This window comes from Trichoderma ghanense, assembly GCF_004382785.1.
Source record: "Trichoderma ghanense strain CCMA-1212 chromosome Unknown scaffold_2, whole genome shotgun sequence".
In the NCBI taxonomy this organism is placed as follows: Eukaryota; Fungi; Ascomycota; class Sordariomycetes; order Hypocreales; family Hypocreaceae; genus Trichoderma; species Trichoderma ghanense.
Window position 1 is genome coordinate 27,971 of NW_027395665.1, and position 20,770 is coordinate 48,740.

Below are 20,770 nucleotides of genomic sequence, written 5' to 3' on the forward strand. Positions count from 1 at the left end.
GGGGGAGCGCTATTTTGCCTTGTATATTGATTCCATTCCAGCAGAACGAGGTTGGATCCTATGGGCCGTCTTTTGCTGCAGTAGACTTGGACTGCTTCGTGGTTCCGAGTTCGCGAAGAAACGAGGTCATGGGATAGAGAGGCCCGCTGAAGTCCATATCATACCTAATATAGAACGTCAGAGAGCGATGCTTGGGTCGTACGCACGGGTGCTTCTTGGAGTTTACCAATAGTTGATTGCGAGAACAAACCCTTCGCCGCCATCGGAGCATGACTGCTTAACCTTGTGATACCTTTGAATGAAAATTAGCCGCCAGGAACAAGCACAGCAACACAGCAGCTCAACAGCTCAGCAACTCGTCGTAGGTCATGGGCTTCCCGCTCGTTTACTACACAACACCAGACTCTTCGACGCTTTCGAGAGCGGCCACTCACCACATAGCAGGCAGATAGAGCATGTCCCCGGGGTCCAGCGTCACGCGAAGCGGCCTCGCCAAAGCAGACACGGGCGTGGCATTCCGCTCAGGCTCATCAGGGTCCCACGTAGCCAGCGGCACCAGAGGAGAGTCCCGGTCGACCGCGAGCGCGAAGCCCTCGCCCTGTCGGACGTACGTCGTCGGCAAGACAAGGTCCTCGTTGACGCACGCGTGGAACAGCGGCGGGAGCAGGACGAAGTGCTTCCGGCCGACGACCTGCACAAAGATGTTTTCAAAGTTGTCCTTGTGCAGGGCCGTCGTGGACCGCGAGTTTCCGATCCAGAGGTTGATGGCGTCGGGCTCCTTGCCCAGGGCTATCCGCGCGAAAGGAATGTCCCTTTGGGCGTCTGGATACAGCGGCAGGTACTCATCTCGGAGGTTGTCGTTTTCTTTAGAGCAGATTTTCTATATGTTAGCTGATGTGGGCTCCTCTTTTGTCACAAATGCGATGGGCAGGCGGCAATTGGTCGTTCTCACGGGTCTGGGCATATCTCACTTCGGAGTCGGGTGGGAATGCCGGATCCGTCTCCTGCTGGATGATGTATGTGAGGAAGTTGTCAAACTGCTGTGTCTCTTCGTGAGGCTTTGCGATGACGGTTGCGTTATGCTGAGGAGAAAAGGTCGGGGCATCGGCATTGCTGGCGGAACCCGTTAGACGTAGTAATATACAGTAGAGGCAAGTTGTATAGTGCAAGTTAAAACGGCGAAAAAAAAAAAAAAAAAACCAGGAGAGTGAAGATAGCTACGATGCCTGCTTCTTCATCCTCACTCACCCAAACGGCGTAACCGCAACATTGATGGACTGGCCCTCGAGAACCGTCCTGAGATACGCAGAATCCCATTTCTTGGTCGCTTTCCAGCTGGAGGCTCCTCCTCGGATTACAAACGGCGTGTTGCGAGCCACATAGCGCATAAACTCCAGCGGGCTGGGCTCAGAGAAGAGTTCCTCCACGGTGGAAGGATTGAGCTCGTTGAAGGTGTTGATGAGGTTCTCGAGTGGCTGTTGGAGATCTGACATGGTCGTTTTTCAAGCCAATGTTTGCTTGGCGTATAGATTCGACAATGTTTATATCTTCGGCAATGACAGGGAAGTAAAACGTGAAGAACAGGCGCTGCACGCTCTGGAGGGAGAAGTAGATATGAGGCTGGATGAGGAATGTTGACGATGGGCTGGTTGAGTATCTCAATGAATGAATGGTGGTACTAATGCTTAACACTCTCCATATTAGGTAATAAGCAGGTAAGGGGAGTGGCTCTCTAGCATACTAGCGACTTCATATCTGCTACCATCGCGACATTCTTCTCGTCTTGCTATAAGTCCTGTTCGCAATATCAGGAAAAATGTTCTTATCCAGTAGCTTTTAACTCTCTGTTGATCCAAGCAGCTGGATAGCCAAGTTGAGGTGCTGGATAGCCACTCCTCAATTGGTCAGCGCCTACCTAGTAGGGACTCACATGGTCCAAGACAAGTCACTGCACTTACATGGACATATACACACATGCACGTATCCAAAGCACCCCTGATCACACCTAGGTACTTTGGGCAGATCCCCTCCGTTGATCTAAGTCCAAAGTTGATTTTTCTTCTGTGTTGTTCTGCCGCTTTTCCAACTAACCCTCGTTCAATTCCCATTGTCTCTCGTCAAACTACCCACCCAAACGTTAGCCCGTGTCCATTATGACAAGATAAGCATTCGTGACTTACTAGAGAACCTCAAACTGCTTGAAGCGCTCCAAGTGGGTGGCGCTGCGGCGATATGGCTCCAGAAGCCTCGTCACCTTGGACTGCCTGCGGGGAGTTGCCTTGCCGGCAAAACGAACGACAGTGTTGGAGCCCTGGAATTCGGGGTCAAACACCAAGAGATGGACCTGGCCTCCCTTATGTTTCTCCAGTCCGACGATAGTAAGCGAATGATCTTGTAGAGTCCTCGTTAGCCAACATGACGACAAGCATGACGCTGCACGGAGAGGGCCGCCTACTCGGTCGCTGCAGATATATAGGCGGAAGCAGAGTACGTCGAACCTTGCTTCCCATGCAGTCTACAGCCCCTTGTTGGAAATAGCGCTCGACTGCGCGCAACAAGCGGCCCGCGGCGTCGTCGTCTTCACCGGATGCCTTGAAAGCTTGCACAGAACACCTGTCTTGTTGTAAGACCAACGAAGCAGCATGACGGAAACCCTAGACAGTACTCACGGAAACCCCATGCTAACGAAGAAAGCCTGTGCCTGTGATGCAGATGATGAGTACGAGAAAGCCTGGGATGTCGTGGTGGAAACAAACTGCAGAGATTAGCACCTACCTCCGGTGTTCCTATATATTTTCGCGTGCCCCTGATGCCTCCGGTCTCTGCGCGGCCTCGGGCGTTGAATCCGCGATCCCAGGCAGTTTCAATCATGTCCTGTATCTGGAAGACGCTCGGTATGTCGCTTCCCAGTTGCTCCCACCCAGTCGCCCGAGTCCCAATAATATGCGAACAGAGAACCTGTATGTTGCGATAACCGCAGAAAGCACCTAGACGAGATGGAAGAAGAAAAGTAAGAGTCTGTTCACTTCTTCTCCCAGTCTTGTTCCGTGAGATGTCTCAGGTATCACCTTCTCTTCGTAGCTTTGCCACATGTTGGACGCCCGGGTGGCAGAGGTAGGCGTACTCCGTCCGCGTACTCATTTCAAGGAGCTGCTGTAGGACCGGTACGACGCCTGCGAGACTCGTTATTCCTACAATTCGCGCAGCTGATTGCTCGAGATGCCCTTACCACCAGCACGGAGCTCGCCTTTCGTCTCCAGCAGCCTCACAAGCCACGTCGGCATCTCATCCTCGTGCGCATACTTGCCAAGCTCCAATATCTGATTTGCGTCAGTCTCACGAAGCCATCCGCTGGGAGGATGCATGGCGAAGGTGGTATAGGGAGACGAACACCGAGCCTTGACGGCGCCTGAATTCCCTGAAGAGTGCCTGGATAGCGCGTGGAGGCATCCTGGAGTGATTCCTTAGTTCTGCTCCGTACAGTCGCCGCCTTGTTAGCCCGTAACCCGCGCCCCGGCAGAAGGCGCTTCCACGTCTTGCTGATGACGAGGCGGCTCGGCCTGCTGGGAATCAGCGATGCGGGAAAGGGCCGTTTGGATCGCGATGAGGAGCCTGTCCTCTGGCGGCCGATCGGCCCGTTGGTCCGGGGCCCATGCGCATTGTCTGCTGCTGATGCTACTGATGCTGCCGAGATCTCGTCCGGTTCGCTAATCGCGGTGCGCCTGCCGGGGAGTCGTTCGGACGCGTGATCAGGCTGTGGCGTCATGATGGCGATGGACGGGCTCGTAGTGACATGACTGAAGCTGGGATGGTGGTAAGTAAGCGTCAAAGGGCCAGCAATGGCTGCGAGTTGAGGCTGCGAACAGGGTAGGACGCACCAGGAGAACAAAGGATGAGACGCTCCCCCACCGCCAGGCTGAATCAACGGAAGGGAGCGGACGGTTTCATCTCTGTCCAGATCCGAGCAAGAGCCCAGCCTGCCAAGATGACAAAGTAAGTTGACCCGGCAAAGTGGACTTGGAGAGACGAGTTTCGAGCGGTTGGCGCAGCGACGCTCGGAGCTGCTGGAAGCTCAAAGGCGTACAGACGAGAGCTACAACTTGTTTGGTAGGATGTCATCTGCAAAGAGCCAGAAGGTAGTACAAAGTACCGGTACCTGCGGAGAAGGTTGTGGGCCTGCTTGCTCGAACTTGCTGCTGCTGCTGCTGCTGCTGCTGCTGCTCCCAAAGACGGGGCGAGTTAAGCAGCTCCGTACCGGTACTTTGACGTATATGCGCATTCTGACAATGCTAAGAAATCCCATCAAAAGAGTCCTTCTTCCAGCTACGACGTCAACAACATCAACAACCGTCTCCTCCATACTGTTTGGAAACCATCAAATTCGCTCATTTGCAGCGCCGTCACCGCATTCACCACGCACCAAGATGGCGCCTCCCATCCATTTCATCACCGGCAACGCCAACAAGCTCAGGGAGGTCAAGGCCATCCTGGAGCCCAAGATCGAGATCCAGAGCCAGTCGCTGGACCTCGAGGAAGTCCAGGGCACCATCGAAGAAATTGCCAACTGGAAATGCCGCCGAGCTGCTGACCTGGTACGGCCATCTCTTCCCCGACGCTGCTGGTAGATTGTGTCTGACATGTCACCCTTGAATGGAGGTCAACGGGCCGGTGCTTGTCGAGGACACAGCTCTCTGCTTCAATGCTCTCGGGGGCCTACCCGGGCCTTATATGTAAAGCCTCCCCTGCCAGTACTCTCTAGGTACTCTGTACACGAACCACGCCTTAATGGTTGGAGTGCAGAAGCAAGTTCGCCTGTGCCTGATTCTGACATGGCTACAGCAAGTGGTTCCTGGACAAGACTGGCCACCAAGGGCTCAACAACCTCCTGGCGGCATACGAGGATAAGTCTGCAGAGGCCGTGTGCACGTTTGCGTACTCGCCGGGCCCTGGACACGACCCCATCATCTTCCAAGGACGAACGCCTGTGAGTATCGACACTGCCCAACAGCCTAGGTGGGATGAAGCCATTCTGATATTAACCCTGTGTGTGCTATCGCCAGGGCCGGATTGTGCCTGCACGAGGCCCTTCAAATTTCGGTGAGAAGAGATGCATGACCCCCTCATCGACCAGCGGATGCTAACAGAGCGATGGCCAGGATGGGACCCGGTGTTTGAGTATGAAGGGAAGACGTAGGTTTCACCCTGCTCCAGGTTTCTCATTCACCCATGACAGCTCTAATGCCATTTCACATCAGCTACGCCGAGATGGAATCCTCCGAGAAGAATCAGATCTCACACCGTGCTCGCGCCCTCAAGAAGCTCCAGACATGGTTCGAGAGCCAGCAGGGAACCTCCGCATGAGCAGCCTTCCGATAGATGTAGATGAAAGGAACAGTTGACACCGAATATGATGCAAGGACGACTCTACGAAAAATCACCGACTGGCGCTCTTCTTTTCTTCTTTGAAGTGTGACACTTTCTGAGCTCTGCATTTCTAGCCTCCCTCAGTCTCCCAGGAATCGCCCAGTCACAAGCAATGCAGCTTCTGGGCCGCACAACGACAGCAGCAGCAGCAGCAGCAGCAGCAACAACAACAACATGTGTGAACCCGAGGTAACTGGAACGTGTTATGAAATCAAATAGTCATGATAACGAGGGCACGCGCAACTTCACTTCAGCAAAGGCCTCTGGAGGCAGGTACCTGTGGCACCGCCCTGCATCTATAGTCCTAGTCTGTACCTTGTCCATCGTACAGAGGTCCTCATCTGCTGTACCTTACCCTGTCACACAGGCTCTCGACTATCAAATTGGCCGTGACGGAAGGGGCTGAGCGTCACCAAGTGCAGGGATAAGGGCACAATGCCAATGGCCGGCAATCTGGCAAAGACCCGGCAGATGCCGCCCTTCTTCTTCTTCGCCCTGCCGCCGTCGGCCTTGTGGGGAGTCTTTTCAGCTCGGATGGTTCACGGCCCCCTGTCTCTGCTTGGCTCATCTCATTAATCGGACGACAGGGGTCGTGCCCAAGAACCGGCAATTCAAGTCAAACAAACCGATGGCCAACGACGCATCAAGCCACCAACATCTGATGGTCCCGACTAGCTGATCGTGGGATTTGCCACTAGGCCTCACCATCGAAATGTCTTGGATTTATCATGAGACGGCGCTGCGGCCTCAGCTTTCCCGACCCGACGTCCCTCCCTCGTCTGCCTCTCCGCCCCCCGCAAAATGAGACAGTCGCGGACCAAGGTCGAGCAGGATTCGATGCCCACTGCCCGCTCCAGAGCCCGTATCGTGCGTGATTCACGTACTCGTATGCCATCGACGCTCGCCAGGCTCCGTCATCCGCCGGCCCTGGTGGGTGACACTTCTCTGTCTGGCCTGACCCTGACCCTGCTCCGAGCCTTGCTGGGCTTGCCCTCCGAGTGGACGACCGGCTCTCCACTTCCAGCTCCATTTACGCTTTCGATTTGCGCGCTCTTCCAATAGTTGCCCAAACATCCTCACAACTTCGAGTCCTCTCCCTCTCTGCGTCGACCTCGAGCTCCACATCTGTTTAACACCACCGTGATACACAAAAGACCTTGGTCGTCACATGTGTTGGTATTGTACAGCGCACATGATGCATTACCATCTGTTGCTCCTGGGGGGGGACCCTGCTCTCGCTCACTCGATCGCTCACTGTCTACTCACTCCATGCTCTGAGCCTCCCTGTTGTCCGGAGCGATATAAATTCTGGGGAAGAAGTCTTTCGGACAATCTTTCTCTTTACACATCACGAAAAGAAGAGGAAGACAAAGGGCATATAGCAATCCAAGAAACGTTTTCTGCAAAGACAAGCTCTGTCGAGCACAACCCTTCATCTACAGGAGGACTAAGAGAGCCTGCGCCTTCTTTTCGCGTATCCGTCCCAGAAGGCATCGTTGGTGACGTGACTTTCTTGCTGTTGTTTGCTCCCTTGCTCACCGTCCTCGTGCTGCAGTTGGATTGCGAACCGCAAAGGTGCGTGGATGGACCCCCTCGATCGAACTCGATCGTCTTCCGCGGAGCGATTATCAAAGGACGTCGGCAGCCCCTGCGAGCTCCTGTCTTCATCTCGGAGGCCTTCAAATACTGAGTCTCGATTCAGTCATCTCCCATCCCTCAGAGACTTTGCTTCCGGCCACCTTCTGTGAAGCACTATCCTGTCCTTGAAAGCAAGTCGACCACGCTCCGTATAGGTTCTCGGCGTCAGTGACAGACTCCCGTGCTCGTCCCAACGGCCGTTCTACTCTACACTCTGCGAACCATCATGGCTTTCCATCATGTAAGTGTATCCAGCTACGAAGGGCACTCTCTTCCTACCTCGACTCCATTGTTGGCCACCGTTCACTCTCGCTTGGGATCCATGAACACGAAAGCTCATGACATATATACACCTTGCCAGCCCTTTCAAGAGGCACAGTTTGATCTCTTCGATTGGTACCCCAAGTACCGATCCTGCCTCGCATTCTTCCTCGAGCGCGGCCAGCACACAAACGCCGTCCAGGCCGTCGCCGCCATCATCAACATCCGGCTCCCCTTCCAGCAGACTCAAGGCTTCCCCCGGCATCCCGCCCCCTCGGGCCCGCCACCCGCCAGCACCATCGACGCCTCCGTGTCCCTGGTCCCCTACGTCCGCCGCCTAGTCGCCACGGGGTTCGACACCATCGCCATCCTGCACGGCTTCTTCGGCGACGGCTGGGACGCCGGCGTGGGCCCCATCCATGACAACGAGCGGAGGAACTACCTCTTCGCGGCCAAGAGCGAGACCTGGCTGCGGGTCAAGGCCAGCTACGACCTCGAGGACGGCCAGACGGTGCCCTTTCTGCGCCCGCTGCAGGCCGTCACCGAGAAGGAGATTCAGGCCGCCGAGGCGAGCTGGAGCGAGTGGCTGGCCATGCAGGACTGGATGCTGGGGCCTCGCGCCCCGTCTGATGGGCATTCTCAGATGCAGCAGGGCCATTGATTTGAAGCCTCAGCAAAGGGAGGGTAAGGAGGGGAAGTGTCCAGGAGAGCTTCGCTAGGAGCCGTGGCTGTTTCGAATACTTGGATAGAGAGAGAGANAAAAAAAAAAAAAAAAAAAAAAAAAAAAAAAAAAAAAAAAAAAAAAAAAAAAAAAAAAAAAAAAAAAAAAAAAAAAAAAAAAAAAAAAAAAAAAAAAAAAAAAAAAAAAAAAAAAAAAAAAAAAAAAAAAAAAAAAAAAAAAAAAAAAAAAAAAAAAAAAAAAAAAAAAAAAAAAAAAAAAAAAAAAAAAAAAAAAAAAAAAAAAAAAAAAAAAAAAAAAAAAAAAAAAAAAAAAAAAAAAAAAAAAAAAAAAAAAAAAAAAAAAAAAAAAAAAAAAAAAAAAAAAAAAAAAAAAAAAAAAAAAAAAAAAAAAAAAAAAAAAAAAAAAAAAAAAAAAAAAAAAAAAAAAAAAAAAAAAAAAAAAAAAAAAAAAAAAAAAAAAAAAAAAAAAAAAAAAAAAAAAAAAAAAAAAAAAAAAAAAAAAAAAAAAAAAAAAAAAAAAAAAAAAAAAAAAAAAAAAAAAAAAAAAAAAAAAAAAAAAAAAAAAAAAAAAAAAAAAAAAAAAAAAAAAAAAAAAAAAAAAAAAAAAAAAAAAAAAAAAAAAAAAAAAAAAAAAAAAAAAAAAAAAAAAAAAAAAAAAAAAAAAAAAAAAAAAAAAAAAAAAAAAAAAAAAAAAAAAAAAAAAAAAAAAAAAAAAAAAAAAAAAAAAAAAAAAAAAAAAAAAAACCAAAAAAAAAAAAAAAAAAAAAAAAAAAAAAAAAAAAAAAAAAAAAAAAAAAAAAAAAAAAAAAAAAAAAGCCCAGTTCTTTACTGAATTTTGCATTATATATCACATGGTCGTTGAAGTGTGATGACCGGTGGTGCGGCTTGTAAGGAGAGAGGGAGAGGGAGAAGACGATGACAATAAGCAGAATAAATTCGCACTGAGCGTTCGCTCAACAACCTGACATTTTTTGTGTGAATCAATCGCTCTCAGCCCAACTGCCAGGTCCAAGCCAAGGCCAACATCGCGAGTCGTCTTGATATTATTATTGATGATGCCGACAAAAGATCATCCGAGAGGAAATGGGCGGGTATTAGTTGAGAAACCCCTTGCAAGCAGCTGTGCCGCACAAGCATGGGATACGATCCAAGCTGCCAATTTCCCGCTCGAACTTGTAGTCATACGTAAGTTCCTCGTCTGCGAAGAGAGAAAAAGGGAACCAAGTCAGCACAACTCATATAAAAATATGGTGGGGGGGCAGGGGATTGAAAGGGATCACACTCACTCATAGCAATGTCGCGCAGGGCATAAATGACGATTCGCTTGCTGCCTTCGACCTTGATGATTTTGGCAGTGCAGTTGGGCATGCAGCTGTGGTTGATGAAGCGCGCAATGCCTCCCTTCTTTGTAGCATCAATGACCGTATTGTCATCGATTCGGAACAGATAACTGCTGCCGATGCCGCTCTTGAGGTAGCGATTCTCCCGAATCTCGGCAATCTGCTGCCGAACCTCCTCGCCGACATACTCAATGATCATGTCGTCCTTGTTGATGTTTTCCATGGCGTATAAGCCCCAGTTGTGAATGGCGGAGCGAGCAAACTTGACGGGCTTCTTCCGCTTCTTAAGTTGGTTGAACTTGAAAACGTCCGAGTCTTGCCCAAGCGTCTTCTTCTGGTCGTTGAGGTCTGCGACATAGCGTCGGTTGGTGGCGCGGTTTGCCCGGGAGTTGCCTTTGGCGATGAGCTTCTCGGCGGCCAGCCTGGCGGCTTCGTTGGCCGCCATCGTGGCATCTCTGCCAGTCTTCTTGGAATTGGCCTCCCGCTCCTCCCTGGCCTTCTGGACCTTGATGTGGTGCGGCAGATACTTTGACTTCTCCGAGTTGAGAATCTTCTTGGCCCCTTCCGTTCGCGCGCAGCCGCTGGCGTTCGGCACATAGTATCCTTCAATGCGAACCGGACCGCCACGGGCACCGTCGGGCGTGTTGAGTTCCCGGACGCGGTTCCGCTTCCACAGCCACAGCTCCGGGTTGCCAATCTCCTCAATCTGGAACTTCTTGAGCAGTCTAGCAAGGTCCGGAACGTCGTTGGGTCCGAGGGACAGCGCGGCCAGTGAGGCAATGTCGGGTTTGAATCCGTCGGGGAGTGCTGCCGCCGCAGTCATGGGCTTTGTCGCGAAGAGCTTCTCGTCATATCTGTCGGCTACGACCTTGGGCTCTGGCACGGCTTCGCCCGTGGGTTTTGCCTCGTCTGCATCCGAAAGCTGCGATTCTGCCTCTGACTGCTTGCTCAACGCCTCCTGTTCCAGGAGCAATTGCTTCTTGGATTTGCGCTTAGCTTTAGCTGGCTTTGACTTGGTCGTGTTTTCGGGCTGCGACAATGGTCCTTCGGGTCCGGCGGTCGTCTCCTCTCGCTCCGCAGTCACATCAAGCTCCATGCCAGCATCGTCGGACTCCTCGGCCACCTTGAACTCATCATCAATCTGGTCAATCTTGACGCCAAACAGCTCCTCGTCAGACTTCTTCTGTCGTTTGAAGGCCTTCTCGATCGAGACGTCGAGCTTCCGTTTCTTTGCAATCGCGGTGTCAATGGCGAGGCTGGCCTCTGTCATGGAGTCGTCTTCGCCCGGACCCCACGAGGCAAAATCATCCTTGGACGCCTCGTCATCAGTGCTCATACGGCTACGAGCGCGCGACTCCGGCCGGCGAGCGCCTCGGGATGCCAATACCCTTGCGTCTGTTTCGTCATCAGACTCAAAGTCGCTGTCGAGACTCTTGAGGCGATGATGCAAGGATCGGAATGCCGTGCGCGTCGCTGAAGCGCGTTTTCGCGCAAAGGGATCGACAAAGGTGCTCCGAGGAGCGCGGCCTTTCGTTTTGCTTTTACGAATCCTCGGGAGGGCCTTGGGCTCAAGACGGCCGGTCCGGCGCTCGATCGGGTCTGCTCGAGAGTTGGGAGTCCCTAGCCTGGGGCTGGTACTGCCGCTTTCGAAGCCGTCTTCTTCGGCCTCTACAGGGTCAATGTTGAGCTTCCGCCGCTTGGCGACATGATTGGCTGGGTTGAGGAACTCGACCAGCGCGGGCACCGCGACGTGGGTGTGGATGTGCCTGATGAGATGTTCAGTCATTTCGCGGCGGACCACCTCCACGGCTTCAATGACGGGGTCAAAGTTTTTCGCCCTTTGCCTCTTTTCCTCCTCGAGGTCGGCCTCATCTTCCCGGCGCTTCCTCTCCAGCTCCGCCTTCTCTGCCCGATAGTCCCTCCTCGGTGCTCGCTCGGGGCTGGGGCTGGGCTTTGCTGCAGAATCGACGTGGGATGAGCGTGGGAGGCAGAGCTGCATAGCCATGTTGTAGTTGAAGAATTCGGTGTGATTAACAGCCCGAAAGCATCGTTCGGCTTCGCTTCGCCCGGTGTACGAGTTTCGAAAAACAATGTAGAACCCAGTCTTGTCGAGGCGGATGTCGTCAAATCCATAATTCTTCAGTCGCTTCTTCATGTGGGGTATGATGCTTGGGAGGGGCGGGACGCTTTCGCAGCCGACGAAGATGTACGGCTCATTGGTCAATTGAGAGCTGATGATCTGGGACTCGACGGTGCCCTGAGGGCGCGCTTGGTGTGCTACCGGTGGTGGAGGAGGAGGCGGCGCTTGTGCTTGCGCCTGCGACAGCGCTGAAGAGTGAATCGTGTTTGTAGGGTGAGGTCTTTGGGGCGCAAGGCCCTTGGGTGCGGTTGGCGGCGGCCTGAAGAAGCCGGGGACGGTGACGGATCTGGGCCCCGTGGGAGGGGCCTTTGTCCGTGCCGACTCGTTAGCCAGCTTTTCCCTCTCGCGCTTGAGGACTTCTTCTAGCATGCGCCGGCTCTTGCGACCTTCGGGGTCGTATTCCACCTTGACAATGTCGGCGTCGACCTTGATGCCCCGAGTGCGAACGGCGCGCCGCGCGGCATCGATGGCGGACACCCGCGGACGGTCCGGCCGCTTCGAGTCGCGGTATCGAATGGTTGCGAAGCCGAGATAGCTGCCCGTGTCAGGGTGCATCTTGTTGCTGCTCTCTGCAATCTCCCCAAAGGCGGCGAAGATGGCGATCACTTTGTTGAACGACACCAGAGGGTTGTACTTGGTCACGAGGACCTGCGTGGGAGGGCCGGGGCCGATGGAGGTTTTCGGATCATAGGGATACGGCTTGAGGTTCTCGGGAGCATGGCGCAGACGAGCCTTGGGCAGGTAGTAATCCGTGTTGATATAACCCAGCCTGTCTCCCGCCTTTGCCAGGCGCGGATCCGCAGGGGGGGCGTCATCTTCCTGTTCCAACGATTAGCCATCAGCGCTCCAAAAACAATGACGCCCCCCCTGGTAGCAGAGGAAATGTGTTTTATCATATATGTGTGTATATACGTGTACGTACCAAGCCAAACTCCTTGTAGACTGGTTTCGCGGACTTGTTGACGACCTTTTTGCGGAGTCGATCGAGGAGCGGGTCATGTATGCATTTGATGCCTTTGATCGAGGGCAAAGGATCTCGAGCAGGGATGCGTTCAGTCGACGGGGTCCTGTCCTGCGACGGGGGGTGGCCGGCGGACGCGGCAGTCGCCGACTGCTGGCCCAGAGCCCGGTCGACGATGGCGGGCGTAGGCATGCTTGATTTCGCAGGCGCGTGGAGGGAGGAGGGCGAATCTGTGGAGGCGAAGGGAGTCGCGCTCATGGACGGTCCGGAGGACGCGGCTGTCGCAACTGGCAAGGTAGAGCCGCTGAAAACGGACGATGCAGAGCTGGCGTGGGAGCTTGTTGAGCCCACGCTCGGCATATCGCCCGGCGACGAGCCGTTGTCGTCGGCGGGCGGCTGGATGGAATCCGAGGCTGAGGCTGAGAGTGAGGCTGAGACGGATGCTGATGAGGAGGAGAATAGGGAAGCGGCCGCAGGGTTTTGGCAGCGTCGAGCGGGATCAGTCGCATCGGCATCTGTCCCGACGGCTGGTTCCTGCGCCCGCCTCAGCCGGTCTCGATCTGCACGTCCCTGGGCCTCTGTTTTGAGCTTGGGGGCGTTGGGGAAGAACTGCGCGAAGCTCACGCCGGGCGGCGGGCGAGTCATCGTGTCGACGAGCTCCTGCTATCTCGAGAGCCGCGGCGTGCTCATGATACCTCGCTCAGGGTCTGGTAAGGCTTGCCATGCATCCCTTCCGCCGAGGCTGGGCAGGCGGGCTTCTGTGGTACGCGCTAGGGCGCCCACGCGACCTGGGGAAGCAGAGAAGCGCTGCAAAATTGAGGCGCTGGATGGACGAGCGTGCGCCGAGTCGCAGGGCAGGCAGGCGCTGTGAAAAGCCGGGCGGGGGAGAGAAGCACCGTTGGCGACCGCGGCGCAATGGTTGACGAGCGCGAGGACCCGAGGCTGAGCTGGTGCTGGGGCGAGAGAAATGCCGTGGCGACGAGCGAAGTTGAGCGTTTCCGGCGTGGAAAAGGGACGGACTGCACTGGGGATGCTCGTTTTCGGCGTAGTCAGCAAGGTGGGTTGTTCTGCGCTCGCGGGGCGAGGAGCTACGATGATCCGGGGCTACTACTGCAAGGTACCTTGAAGTACATCTCCGGCTTTTCGATTGTCAAGATGTGAGTCTGATTGCAAATGCAACAAATATTTTATGCGAGCTTTGGTTTGTTATTTTTAGACGGATTGCTTGTCGTAAATTGAAGGGTTTAGTGCTCTCTTTTTGTTTGCCTTGTTCCTTTTGGTGAAAGAGCGTTCCTCAACCGCAATCCCAGCAGTGGCGTCCATTCACACGTGCCTCGAAGGGCGAGTTGCTGTCTCGGCTATCTTGAGCGTTGAAAACAAAGGATCAAACACAGACATCAAAACAAAGGAGGCCCATCAATAACGAGTCAAATTCAACCTTGTAGCACGTCCACATACCCACCGGCCCTTTCACCCCTACTGACAGGTAGACGAGCTCGGACATAAGCACTGGTTCTTTGTGTATCTTGCACCTGCGGCCCTGTCCTACCCAACGCGAGAATGCGCCAGAGAGGTAACAAGTCACAACTCCTCGCTCTGAAGCGACCAGTTGAATATGCTCCTTCATTCAGTGTCGTGGCTGCATGAGCGCGGTTGAGCCACTAGGCTCTGTTGTAGGCTTCAAATAATGGACAGTTGCCTCTCACCCGCCGTCAAACCACCAAGGTGTGCTGACCTGAGGACTTGGGGACAATGTGGTAGCACAGGGGTAGAAATGGGCACTCAATCCCGTAAATTGTGTTTGCCTGTCATGCCTCATCAAGTACCGAGCAGAGGTACGGACTCGTAGCGCCTCTACGCTCACATCTGGCCGCTATACCCAAGGTACCACGTCTTGACACCATTATCATGTCCTCCGGGTCTCATTAGCAGTACCTGACAAGCAAAATCAATGTACGCATTGCTTAAGCCCGATTATTCTCGGACAATAATGATGATGCACGATAAACGCACGCGTCGGTTTTATTCGCAAAAGACCTCGCCATGAAATCTGCCGTCGTCTACTCCCCCCTGTTGCAGAAGGAAGAATAGAGGGTCTAAACGTCGAGTCTCAACTCATACACCGACCCCTCAAACGAGTCCCTGCGGGGCGTACGGAGTAATGAGAGATCAACCCCGGCATCTTCATCGTCAGAGTCGATCGGGAATTGCAGGTGAGCTAGGTCATCTGATGCCGCATCGTGAGACAACTTCTGACGGGGGGAGCCCATCATGTAAGCTGGCTCATCATCCTCGGAGACTCTAGAGGCTACCTGCGAAGAGACACTATCTCTTCGACTGCGAAGGACCAGCGGTGATGAGTGCTCTACGGCCGCGTGAGTAGTCCGGTGCCTTGATGATGGAGTGACGGTGCGGCTTTGAGTATCGTCTTGCCTCGCTGGAGCCACAGGCTTCCCGGATGAACCAGATCTGGACGCTCTGGTTGCCATCGCAGACTGGTCTGAGGAGAAATCATGGGTCCGCTCTACCGCAGGGCCGGGTTTCTTTTTTATCCTAGTTGTCCGCTCTGGTGCTTCCGTTTCGTCCGGAGTGGCTCGCTCTAATTCAACCGAGACGTCGGCACTGTTCCAGTCAAACTCTTCGGTGTCCTGCTCGTTTTGCTCTATGGCCTTCTGAAGCGCCGCCTTCTTTTCCTCCTTGAGTCGTTGCTCCGCGCGTGACACACCAGCATCGTTGACGGGGTTGTAGAAGTGCTCATAATAGCCTTTGAGCAGATTTTCTTTCTCCAAGCCTTTGAGGGTGAGGCCGTCGCGCGGAAAGACGTCGGACTCGTAGGGTAGAGGCTCGGGGTTGGGAGGTGCGTATTCAGGTTCGTCCTGATCCCGATCGTGGTCATCTCTGAGCTTGAAAAGAAGACTCTTCGGCGCCAGTTGAGCTCTCCTATGCCGCTGTTTCTGCTCTCGCCGCTGACTTGTGACGTTCCTGGATTGCGTTTTCTCGATCTCTCTGACGGCGCCCTTGCCACCGATCCCGAGTCCTAGGTTGTTTATCGCCTTGGCGTTTGTAGTCTTGTTTCCCAAGGGAGCCCGTATCCGAGATCCTGCTTGCCCGATTAGATTGTCTCCTAAGATAGATCGATCAACGCCCTGAGCAGGGTTACACACCTGCTGGGGTCACCAAGGGCTTCTTGGAAATGAATTTTTGATTCTCTCCAAGGTTGATGCCCCCCTGGATGGTATTCTTGGCTGCAAATCCGGCCAAGGCATTCTCGTTGCCTCGCCCAAGGTCTATTGGCGTCTTCGGATATCGCATGCCCGGCGTCTTTGGCTGCTGCTTGGCGGGAGCTTGGTGACTGGGCACCCGATTCTCCTGCTCGCGATGCGCAGCAAGCATTGTGATTATGCGCTGCGCGATACGGGGGTATGGTTATTGCTCTCTGTCGGATAATGGATCGTCTGGAAGAATAACTGCCTGGGTAGGAAGATTCACAAAGTGAGGGTCGCTGCTCGATAGCGCTGATGATGGGTATGGAGCATGCTATGATAGGTAGAGATGAGAAGTCTTGGCTGTGCAGGTGTGGGCGCGTTTATCGAGATGCCGGGTTGGACGTTGACTGAGCAACAGCGTGTTTGCCAGTATAATGCTATATTAGTACTAGCTGAACATAGTCTTTGGCGGTAGTGTCGCGTGGGTGGGGACTCGAGCTTATTCCAGCCAATCGATAAGCGCAGAAAAAGGAAGAAATACGGTAAGAGGGAAGCAGGGTAAAGGAAAGCAAGAGGTCAGTGTGGCTCCTGCTCCCCAAAGAAGCGGCCGTGAAATTATAGAGAAAATGACCGAATCTCGCATGACATACGCATAGTATTGCTGTTGATCTGCCTTTGTACGAGATACTGTACTCAAGAGCATCCTCTTTGTTTCTCTTTAGCACGAAATATAGAGTCTCGACTTCATTTAGCAGACTACATACTTTCTTTTCACGAAGCAGTACGGAGGACTCGTACCGCCAATTGCATGCCTTCCAAGTTGTTTGCGGTAGGTGGCCTTGGGGTTGTCATCATCCCATTTTGGCGGCACTTGCAGCATCACTTGACCTGCTTCGCCTGGGCTAAGGAACAGTTGAGTTTATGCAAGTGCTTCGTTGTCACAATCCCCAAAAGATGCTGGGCGCCTTGCATGGATAATGTTCTTTCCTACCTCTTCTCCTTGTAAGTGCCGTGGAGGAACAGCTTGGGTTACCTCGTGGTCGATACCAACTTGGCACTAGGCCTTCCAAGTACCCATCAGGTACCTGCCACCGTACGGAGCCCGCTGCTGGAAGCTGGCAGAAGGTGTTGTTGCAGTACCGGCTGCCCGAGGCTCTGCGGGGCGCGGGCCACAGAAGTGAGGCAGCAGGCATCAGGTATCACCGTTGAGGTACATGCAGTCCCTGTAGTACCTGTAATAGGCACTCGTCCCTTAGAGGGGCATCCAAAGACAACGAGTCTCCCCTGCTATTACCCCACCCCCTTTCCAGGCCCGTTTCGACAACTCGACCTTTACATATTACAACTCCGAATCCTCGCTCGAGCTCCCTCCCGACTTCAACTCCAGACAACAAACCACCTAAGACACAACCCGACTATTTCACCGCTGCAAAAAATGGATCGCATCAAGGAGGTAAACACCCCACAGAAAGAACACACAGGATCAGCTCCTGCATCCCGCGTCTCGCGACCAAGGTCGGGGCTAACGACATGAGCTAGAAAATGAACTCGCTCCGCCTGGAGGCCGACGAGGCGATTGCCAAGGTGGAGGAGCTCCAGGCCAAGGTCAAGTCGCTCGAGCAGGAGAACCTTGCCAAGGAGCAGGAGATTACCTCCCTGCAGCACAAGAACGGCCTCCTCGAGGGCGAGGTCGAGAAGCTGGAGACGGCCATCAAGGACTTCAAGAAGGTGGCCGACGAGGGGCAGGAGCATGGAACCCAGAACGAGACCCTGCAGCGACGACTGCAGCTGCTCGAGGAGGAGGCCGAGGAGGCTGACAAGACCCTGCGCGAGGCCAACGAGAAGTACGTCCTGATGCCGAACCGTGACATTTGCACTCAGCCCGCTCTCCCATAGCTCATCTACCCCCGTCCCTGCATCAAGGCCTCCCACTAATGTGTCGATGACAGGCTCCGACAGACCGACGTCAAGGCCGGACACTTTGAACGCAAGGTCCAGGCTCTCGAGAATGAGCGCGACCAGTGGGAGCAGAAGTACGAGGAGATGGCAAAGAAGCACGCCGACCTGCAGAAGGAGCTGGAGGAGCTCCAGAACGAGATCGGAAACATCTAAATGCGATTGCTGGACAGTACCAATTTTTCTTTTTTTGGGTCGCCCAACACCAACCGTTTGTGCGGCTTCATCCCTCTTAGCACCTCGACAGGAATAATGTAGGATGTTGTGGAGGGATCGTGTTTGGTAGAAGATTCAGGTGTCACAGGGAAGCGCCATGTTTAGCAGCAGCAGCATTACAACCATTACGTGTTTCGTCGCCAAGTCAAGTTGTCGTGCCTCCTTGTCTTTGTCCTGTGTTCTTTGTTCTCTTGCCCTCTCCCCCCTTTTTGTGTTCCTCCTTAGGGGTATCTATAGTCTAGATCGGTACTGACACTGGCAAACTATTCCAGTGCTCTAAAAGCTCTTCACTCGGATCTCCGCGCCCTGCTCTTTGCTTTGCTTTTCGCCTTTTGCCTCCTCTCCGTAAGCTGCCGCTCGATTTTGGATTCGTAACGGAACTTTTGCTTCTTCTTCTTGGGCCTCGCCGGAGCTTTGGACTGCTCCTGAGGCGCATTCTTGATTACTTCCTCCTGTTCTTCCTCGGTCTTCTCTTTTGGCTTTTCCGGGCGTTCTAAGCCATCTCGTGATATTGAGACCGATTCGACCGTGACTGTCGTATACCGATCCTCGTCTATGTACTCCTCTTCGTGATCCACAATGTCGAGATTCGGCCGATCTGGAAACCCGTCCCATTCCCCGTCGTTTGCCTCTGCCTCCTCGCCCGATTGCTCCTCCGCGTCGTCGACCTCGATCGCGCCCGACTCTCGAAGCAGCTTGTTGACGTGCTCGACGTGCTGCTCAACTTCTCGCTTTCGCTCGTCTCGAATCTACAACCCCCCCAGCAGTTGTGCGTTAGACCAAGCAATCAGCGGCGGGTTGGGGAAGGAAGCAGCTGTAGTCGTCGTAGCTTACCTGTGCCCTAGTCCTGATCCTCTCCTCCCGCGCCCGTTTGGCGGCCTCTTCCTGCGCCTGCTTTATGCGCTGTTGTTTCCGCTTGTGGAAGCCGGTGAGATATTCCTGACGAGCATCAAAGTCGAAGGAGACTTCTTCAACGCCATACTTGCGCTTTTTGCTCGGGGGCGGCAGGGGGCTCTTCTTCGGTCTCGGCTTCACAAACATGGTTTTGCTTTGTATGATGCCTTTCTTCCCTTCTTTTCACTTCTTGAGTAGAGATTGTTTCGACTGGCGTTTGTTGCTCCGACTTTGCTCGCCGTCGTGGTAGTAAAATTTCAATGTTCCTCGTCTGCGATAAAGTAGGTACTTTGGTACCTCGTGCCTTTACCTTAAAGATTTCATTATCTGAAAAGAAATAATCGGCATGGACGATTTTATCAATGCAGATTGCTTAGCTGCTGAAAAGCACTGCCTGATTGATACTAGGGCACTCCAGGCGCAAAGGGATCCCGCTTCAAGGCCCCTGGATTAAACAATAGCACCACTAGATGCATAACTCGGGACGGATGATGCAACGCGTTTGTCGCAACCTCCGGAGCTCTCCCAAGTTCTCGGCCTCATAATCTGTAACCCAGTAGCATCTGCTGGCCAGAAACCACCGAACCACCATCGCGGCCATGCACTTCCAGACGGTTGCGAGCCTTTTGGCGCTGTCCGGCGCAGCAAACGCCTTTTACGATTCCTCGCCATGGATTCTCTTGTCAACGTCGCCGTAAGCTTCCATGTCACTGATGGTTTACACCTCCCGATGCGATGATGATGCCTTTTTGATGCGAGGCGGAGGCGCTGACAACTCTCTCCCAGCTTTGCGAAAGCGCCTAGCGCAGATCAGATCCAGACCAGCTCCTCCGTGCTGGGCTTTACTCGAGACGCCTTGTCGACGTGCCCAACCGACCGCTACCTCATTGTGTCCCAGCCCGGCTTGAACACAGAGGACATCCGGAGGTCCAATGGCTGTGCAATGCCGCACCTGTGCCAGGCCGTCGACGATAAGCGAATCAAGGGCAAGGCCATTGTGTCCGAAGTCGTCGGGGATCTAGCAGATGCCGACCTGTCAGAATACATCAAATCGGCCTGTGCCAAGCAGCACAAGGCGGTTACTGTGGACCAAATGCAGCTGCCTCCCCTGTCTTTGGAGGACAGAGCTGGCGCATGGGCTTCCAACGGTTCGTCATGACGGGAGCAGGCACCGATTGGCCTTGATGGTAGCTAATGCAATGTCAGACGATATTCTCGCGCACAGCCTCGACAAGGCCACGGCGGACGATAGCTACACGTTCATCTTCTTCTCGACCCCGGGCGAGCCAGCGTACGAAGCCGAGTTTGAGGAAGCCGTCCGCATGGAGTTAAAGAGGGACGTCGACAACACACAGACGCCGCAGTCGAAAAACGAGACTGAATGGGATAAGCTCCCCATTTTCGAAAAGTACCAGTTCTTCACCCCTGGTAAGCAGTGACGACACAATCCCGTCCAAATGAAAAAAACGAGGCTGTAATGGCTGGGCTAATCGGAGACGGCAGGCATTTTCATGGCGCTCATTACGGCGGTGGTCTTGTTTTCTATTCTCGGCGTTGGAATCCGAGCTTTGGGGAGCCTGGAGGTGTCGTACGGTGCGTTTGAGAAGGACATGGGTCCGGCCGCCCAGAAGAAGAACCAGTAGTGGCTGCTGCATCTGCCCTGTTCTGCTTTTTGATGGGAAGAGTATTGTGTAGCGAGGGTATGCTTGGGGTTCCTGTAACAAATAATTTCCTTGTAATCTCCTAACGTGGCTGCGTCTTGCTGTTTTGCTTTTTTTGAAAGAGTTGTGTCAAGGATTAGATTGCGTTCATCATGAATCTCGCTTTTTTTTTTCACTCCCTTCTTCCTTCTTTGACCTTTCTATATCCAGCCTCCGTGACCAACATTTTCTGAGTGACCGAAACAAACGCCTATACTCCCTTCACCCAAGAATCTTATCGAGTTCCAACAACGATGCCTCCTTTTGCACATGAATCGCCAGTAATATTCTAAATCACCACAGTCAACACCAACCCAGACCGAACCACCAACACCCCAGATCTCCCTTCCAAC

General features: G+C 53.3%; 10 protein-coding genes across 10 annotated transcripts; 5 read left to right on the forward strand and 5 right to left on the reverse strand.

The window, feature by feature from the left end:
* Positions 1–58: 58 nt before the first annotated feature.
* Positions 59–1,493, reverse strand: CCMA1212_002392 (JmjC domain-containing protein 7; the record flags this gene model as incomplete). The annotated part of the gene is made up of 5 exons (XM_073699775.1): positions 59–164; positions 227–292; positions 435–864; positions 953–1,113; positions 1,249–1,493. 5 exons carry the CDS (start codon positions 1,491–1,493, stop codon positions 59–61), a joined length of 1,008 nt encoding a protein of 335 aa, XP_073561720.1.
* Positions 1,494–2,179: 686 nt separating this feature from the next.
* CCMA1212_002393 (Zinc finger with UFM1-specific peptidase domain protein) lies at positions 2,180–3,948 on the reverse strand (the record flags this gene model as incomplete). The annotated part of the gene is made up of 8 exons (XM_073699776.1): positions 2,180–2,391; positions 2,456–2,613; positions 2,670–2,701; positions 2,776–2,987; positions 3,069–3,173; positions 3,230–3,320; positions 3,341–3,797; positions 3,941–3,948. 8 exons carry the CDS (start codon positions 3,946–3,948, stop codon positions 2,180–2,182), a joined length of 1,275 nt encoding a protein of 424 aa, XP_073561721.1.
* A 476-nt stretch (positions 3,949–4,424) lies between these two features.
* On the forward strand, positions 4,425–5,361 carry CCMA1212_002395 (Inosine triphosphate pyrophosphatase; the record flags this gene model as incomplete). The annotated part of the gene is made up of 6 exons (XM_073699777.1): positions 4,425–4,592; positions 4,657–4,730; positions 4,840–4,984; positions 5,061–5,097; positions 5,145–5,190; positions 5,256–5,361. 6 exons carry the CDS (start codon positions 4,425–4,427, stop codon positions 5,359–5,361), a joined length of 576 nt encoding a protein of 191 aa, XP_073561725.1.
* An 864-nt stretch (positions 5,362–6,225) lies between these two features.
* On the forward strand, positions 6,226–6,486 carry CCMA1212_002396 (uncharacterized protein; the record flags this gene model as incomplete). The annotated part of the gene is made up of 1 exon (XM_073699778.1): positions 6,226–6,486. One exon carries the CDS (start codon positions 6,226–6,228, stop codon positions 6,484–6,486), a length of 261 nt encoding a protein of 86 aa, XP_073561723.1.
* Positions 6,487–7,384: 898 nt separating this feature from the next.
* CCMA1212_002397 (uncharacterized protein) lies at positions 7,385–7,984 on the forward strand (the record flags this gene model as incomplete). Its single annotated transcript, XM_073699779.1, has 1 exon — positions 7,385–7,984. One exon carries the CDS (start codon positions 7,385–7,387, stop codon positions 7,982–7,984), a length of 600 nt encoding a protein of 199 aa, XP_073561724.1.
* Positions 7,985–9,098: 1,114 nt separating this feature from the next.
* Positions 9,099–13,090, reverse strand: CCMA1212_002398 (Histone-lysine N-methyltransferase, H3 lysine-4 specific; the record flags this gene model as incomplete). Its single annotated transcript, XM_073699780.1, has 3 exons — positions 9,099–9,202; positions 9,291–12,299; positions 12,397–13,090. The coding sequence occupies 3 exons, from the start codon at positions 13,088–13,090 to the stop codon at positions 9,099–9,101; spliced, it is 3,807 nt and encodes a 1,268-aa protein (XP_073561726.1).
* Positions 13,091–14,541: 1,451 nt separating this feature from the next.
* Positions 14,542–15,838, reverse strand: CCMA1212_002399 (uncharacterized protein; the record flags this gene model as incomplete). Its single annotated transcript, XM_073699781.1, has 2 exons — positions 14,542–15,545; positions 15,610–15,838. 2 exons carry the CDS (start codon positions 15,836–15,838, stop codon positions 14,542–14,544), a joined length of 1,233 nt encoding a protein of 410 aa, XP_073561727.1.
* Positions 15,839–17,086: 1,248 nt separating this feature from the next.
* CCMA1212_002400 (Tropomyosin-2) lies at positions 17,087–17,763 on the forward strand (the record flags this gene model as incomplete). The annotated part of the gene is made up of 3 exons (XM_073699782.1): positions 17,087–17,104; positions 17,191–17,495; positions 17,601–17,763. The coding sequence occupies 3 exons, from the start codon at positions 17,087–17,089 to the stop codon at positions 17,761–17,763; spliced, it is 486 nt and encodes a 161-aa protein (XP_073560884.1).
* Positions 17,764–18,110: 347 nt separating this feature from the next.
* CCMA1212_002401 (Ribosomal RNA-processing protein 17) lies at positions 18,111–18,864 on the reverse strand (the record flags this gene model as incomplete). The annotated part of the gene is made up of 2 exons (XM_073699783.1): positions 18,111–18,572; positions 18,658–18,864. 2 exons carry the CDS (start codon positions 18,862–18,864, stop codon positions 18,111–18,113), a joined length of 669 nt encoding a protein of 222 aa, XP_073560885.1.
* A 452-nt stretch (positions 18,865–19,316) lies between these two features.
* CCMA1212_002402 (uncharacterized protein) lies at positions 19,317–20,360 on the forward strand (the record flags this gene model as incomplete). Its single annotated transcript, XM_073699784.1, has 4 exons — positions 19,317–19,411; positions 19,504–19,865; positions 19,924–20,145; positions 20,221–20,360. 4 exons carry the CDS (start codon positions 19,317–19,319, stop codon positions 20,358–20,360), a joined length of 819 nt encoding a protein of 272 aa, XP_073560882.1.
* Between the last annotated feature and the right edge of the window lie 410 nt (positions 20,361–20,770).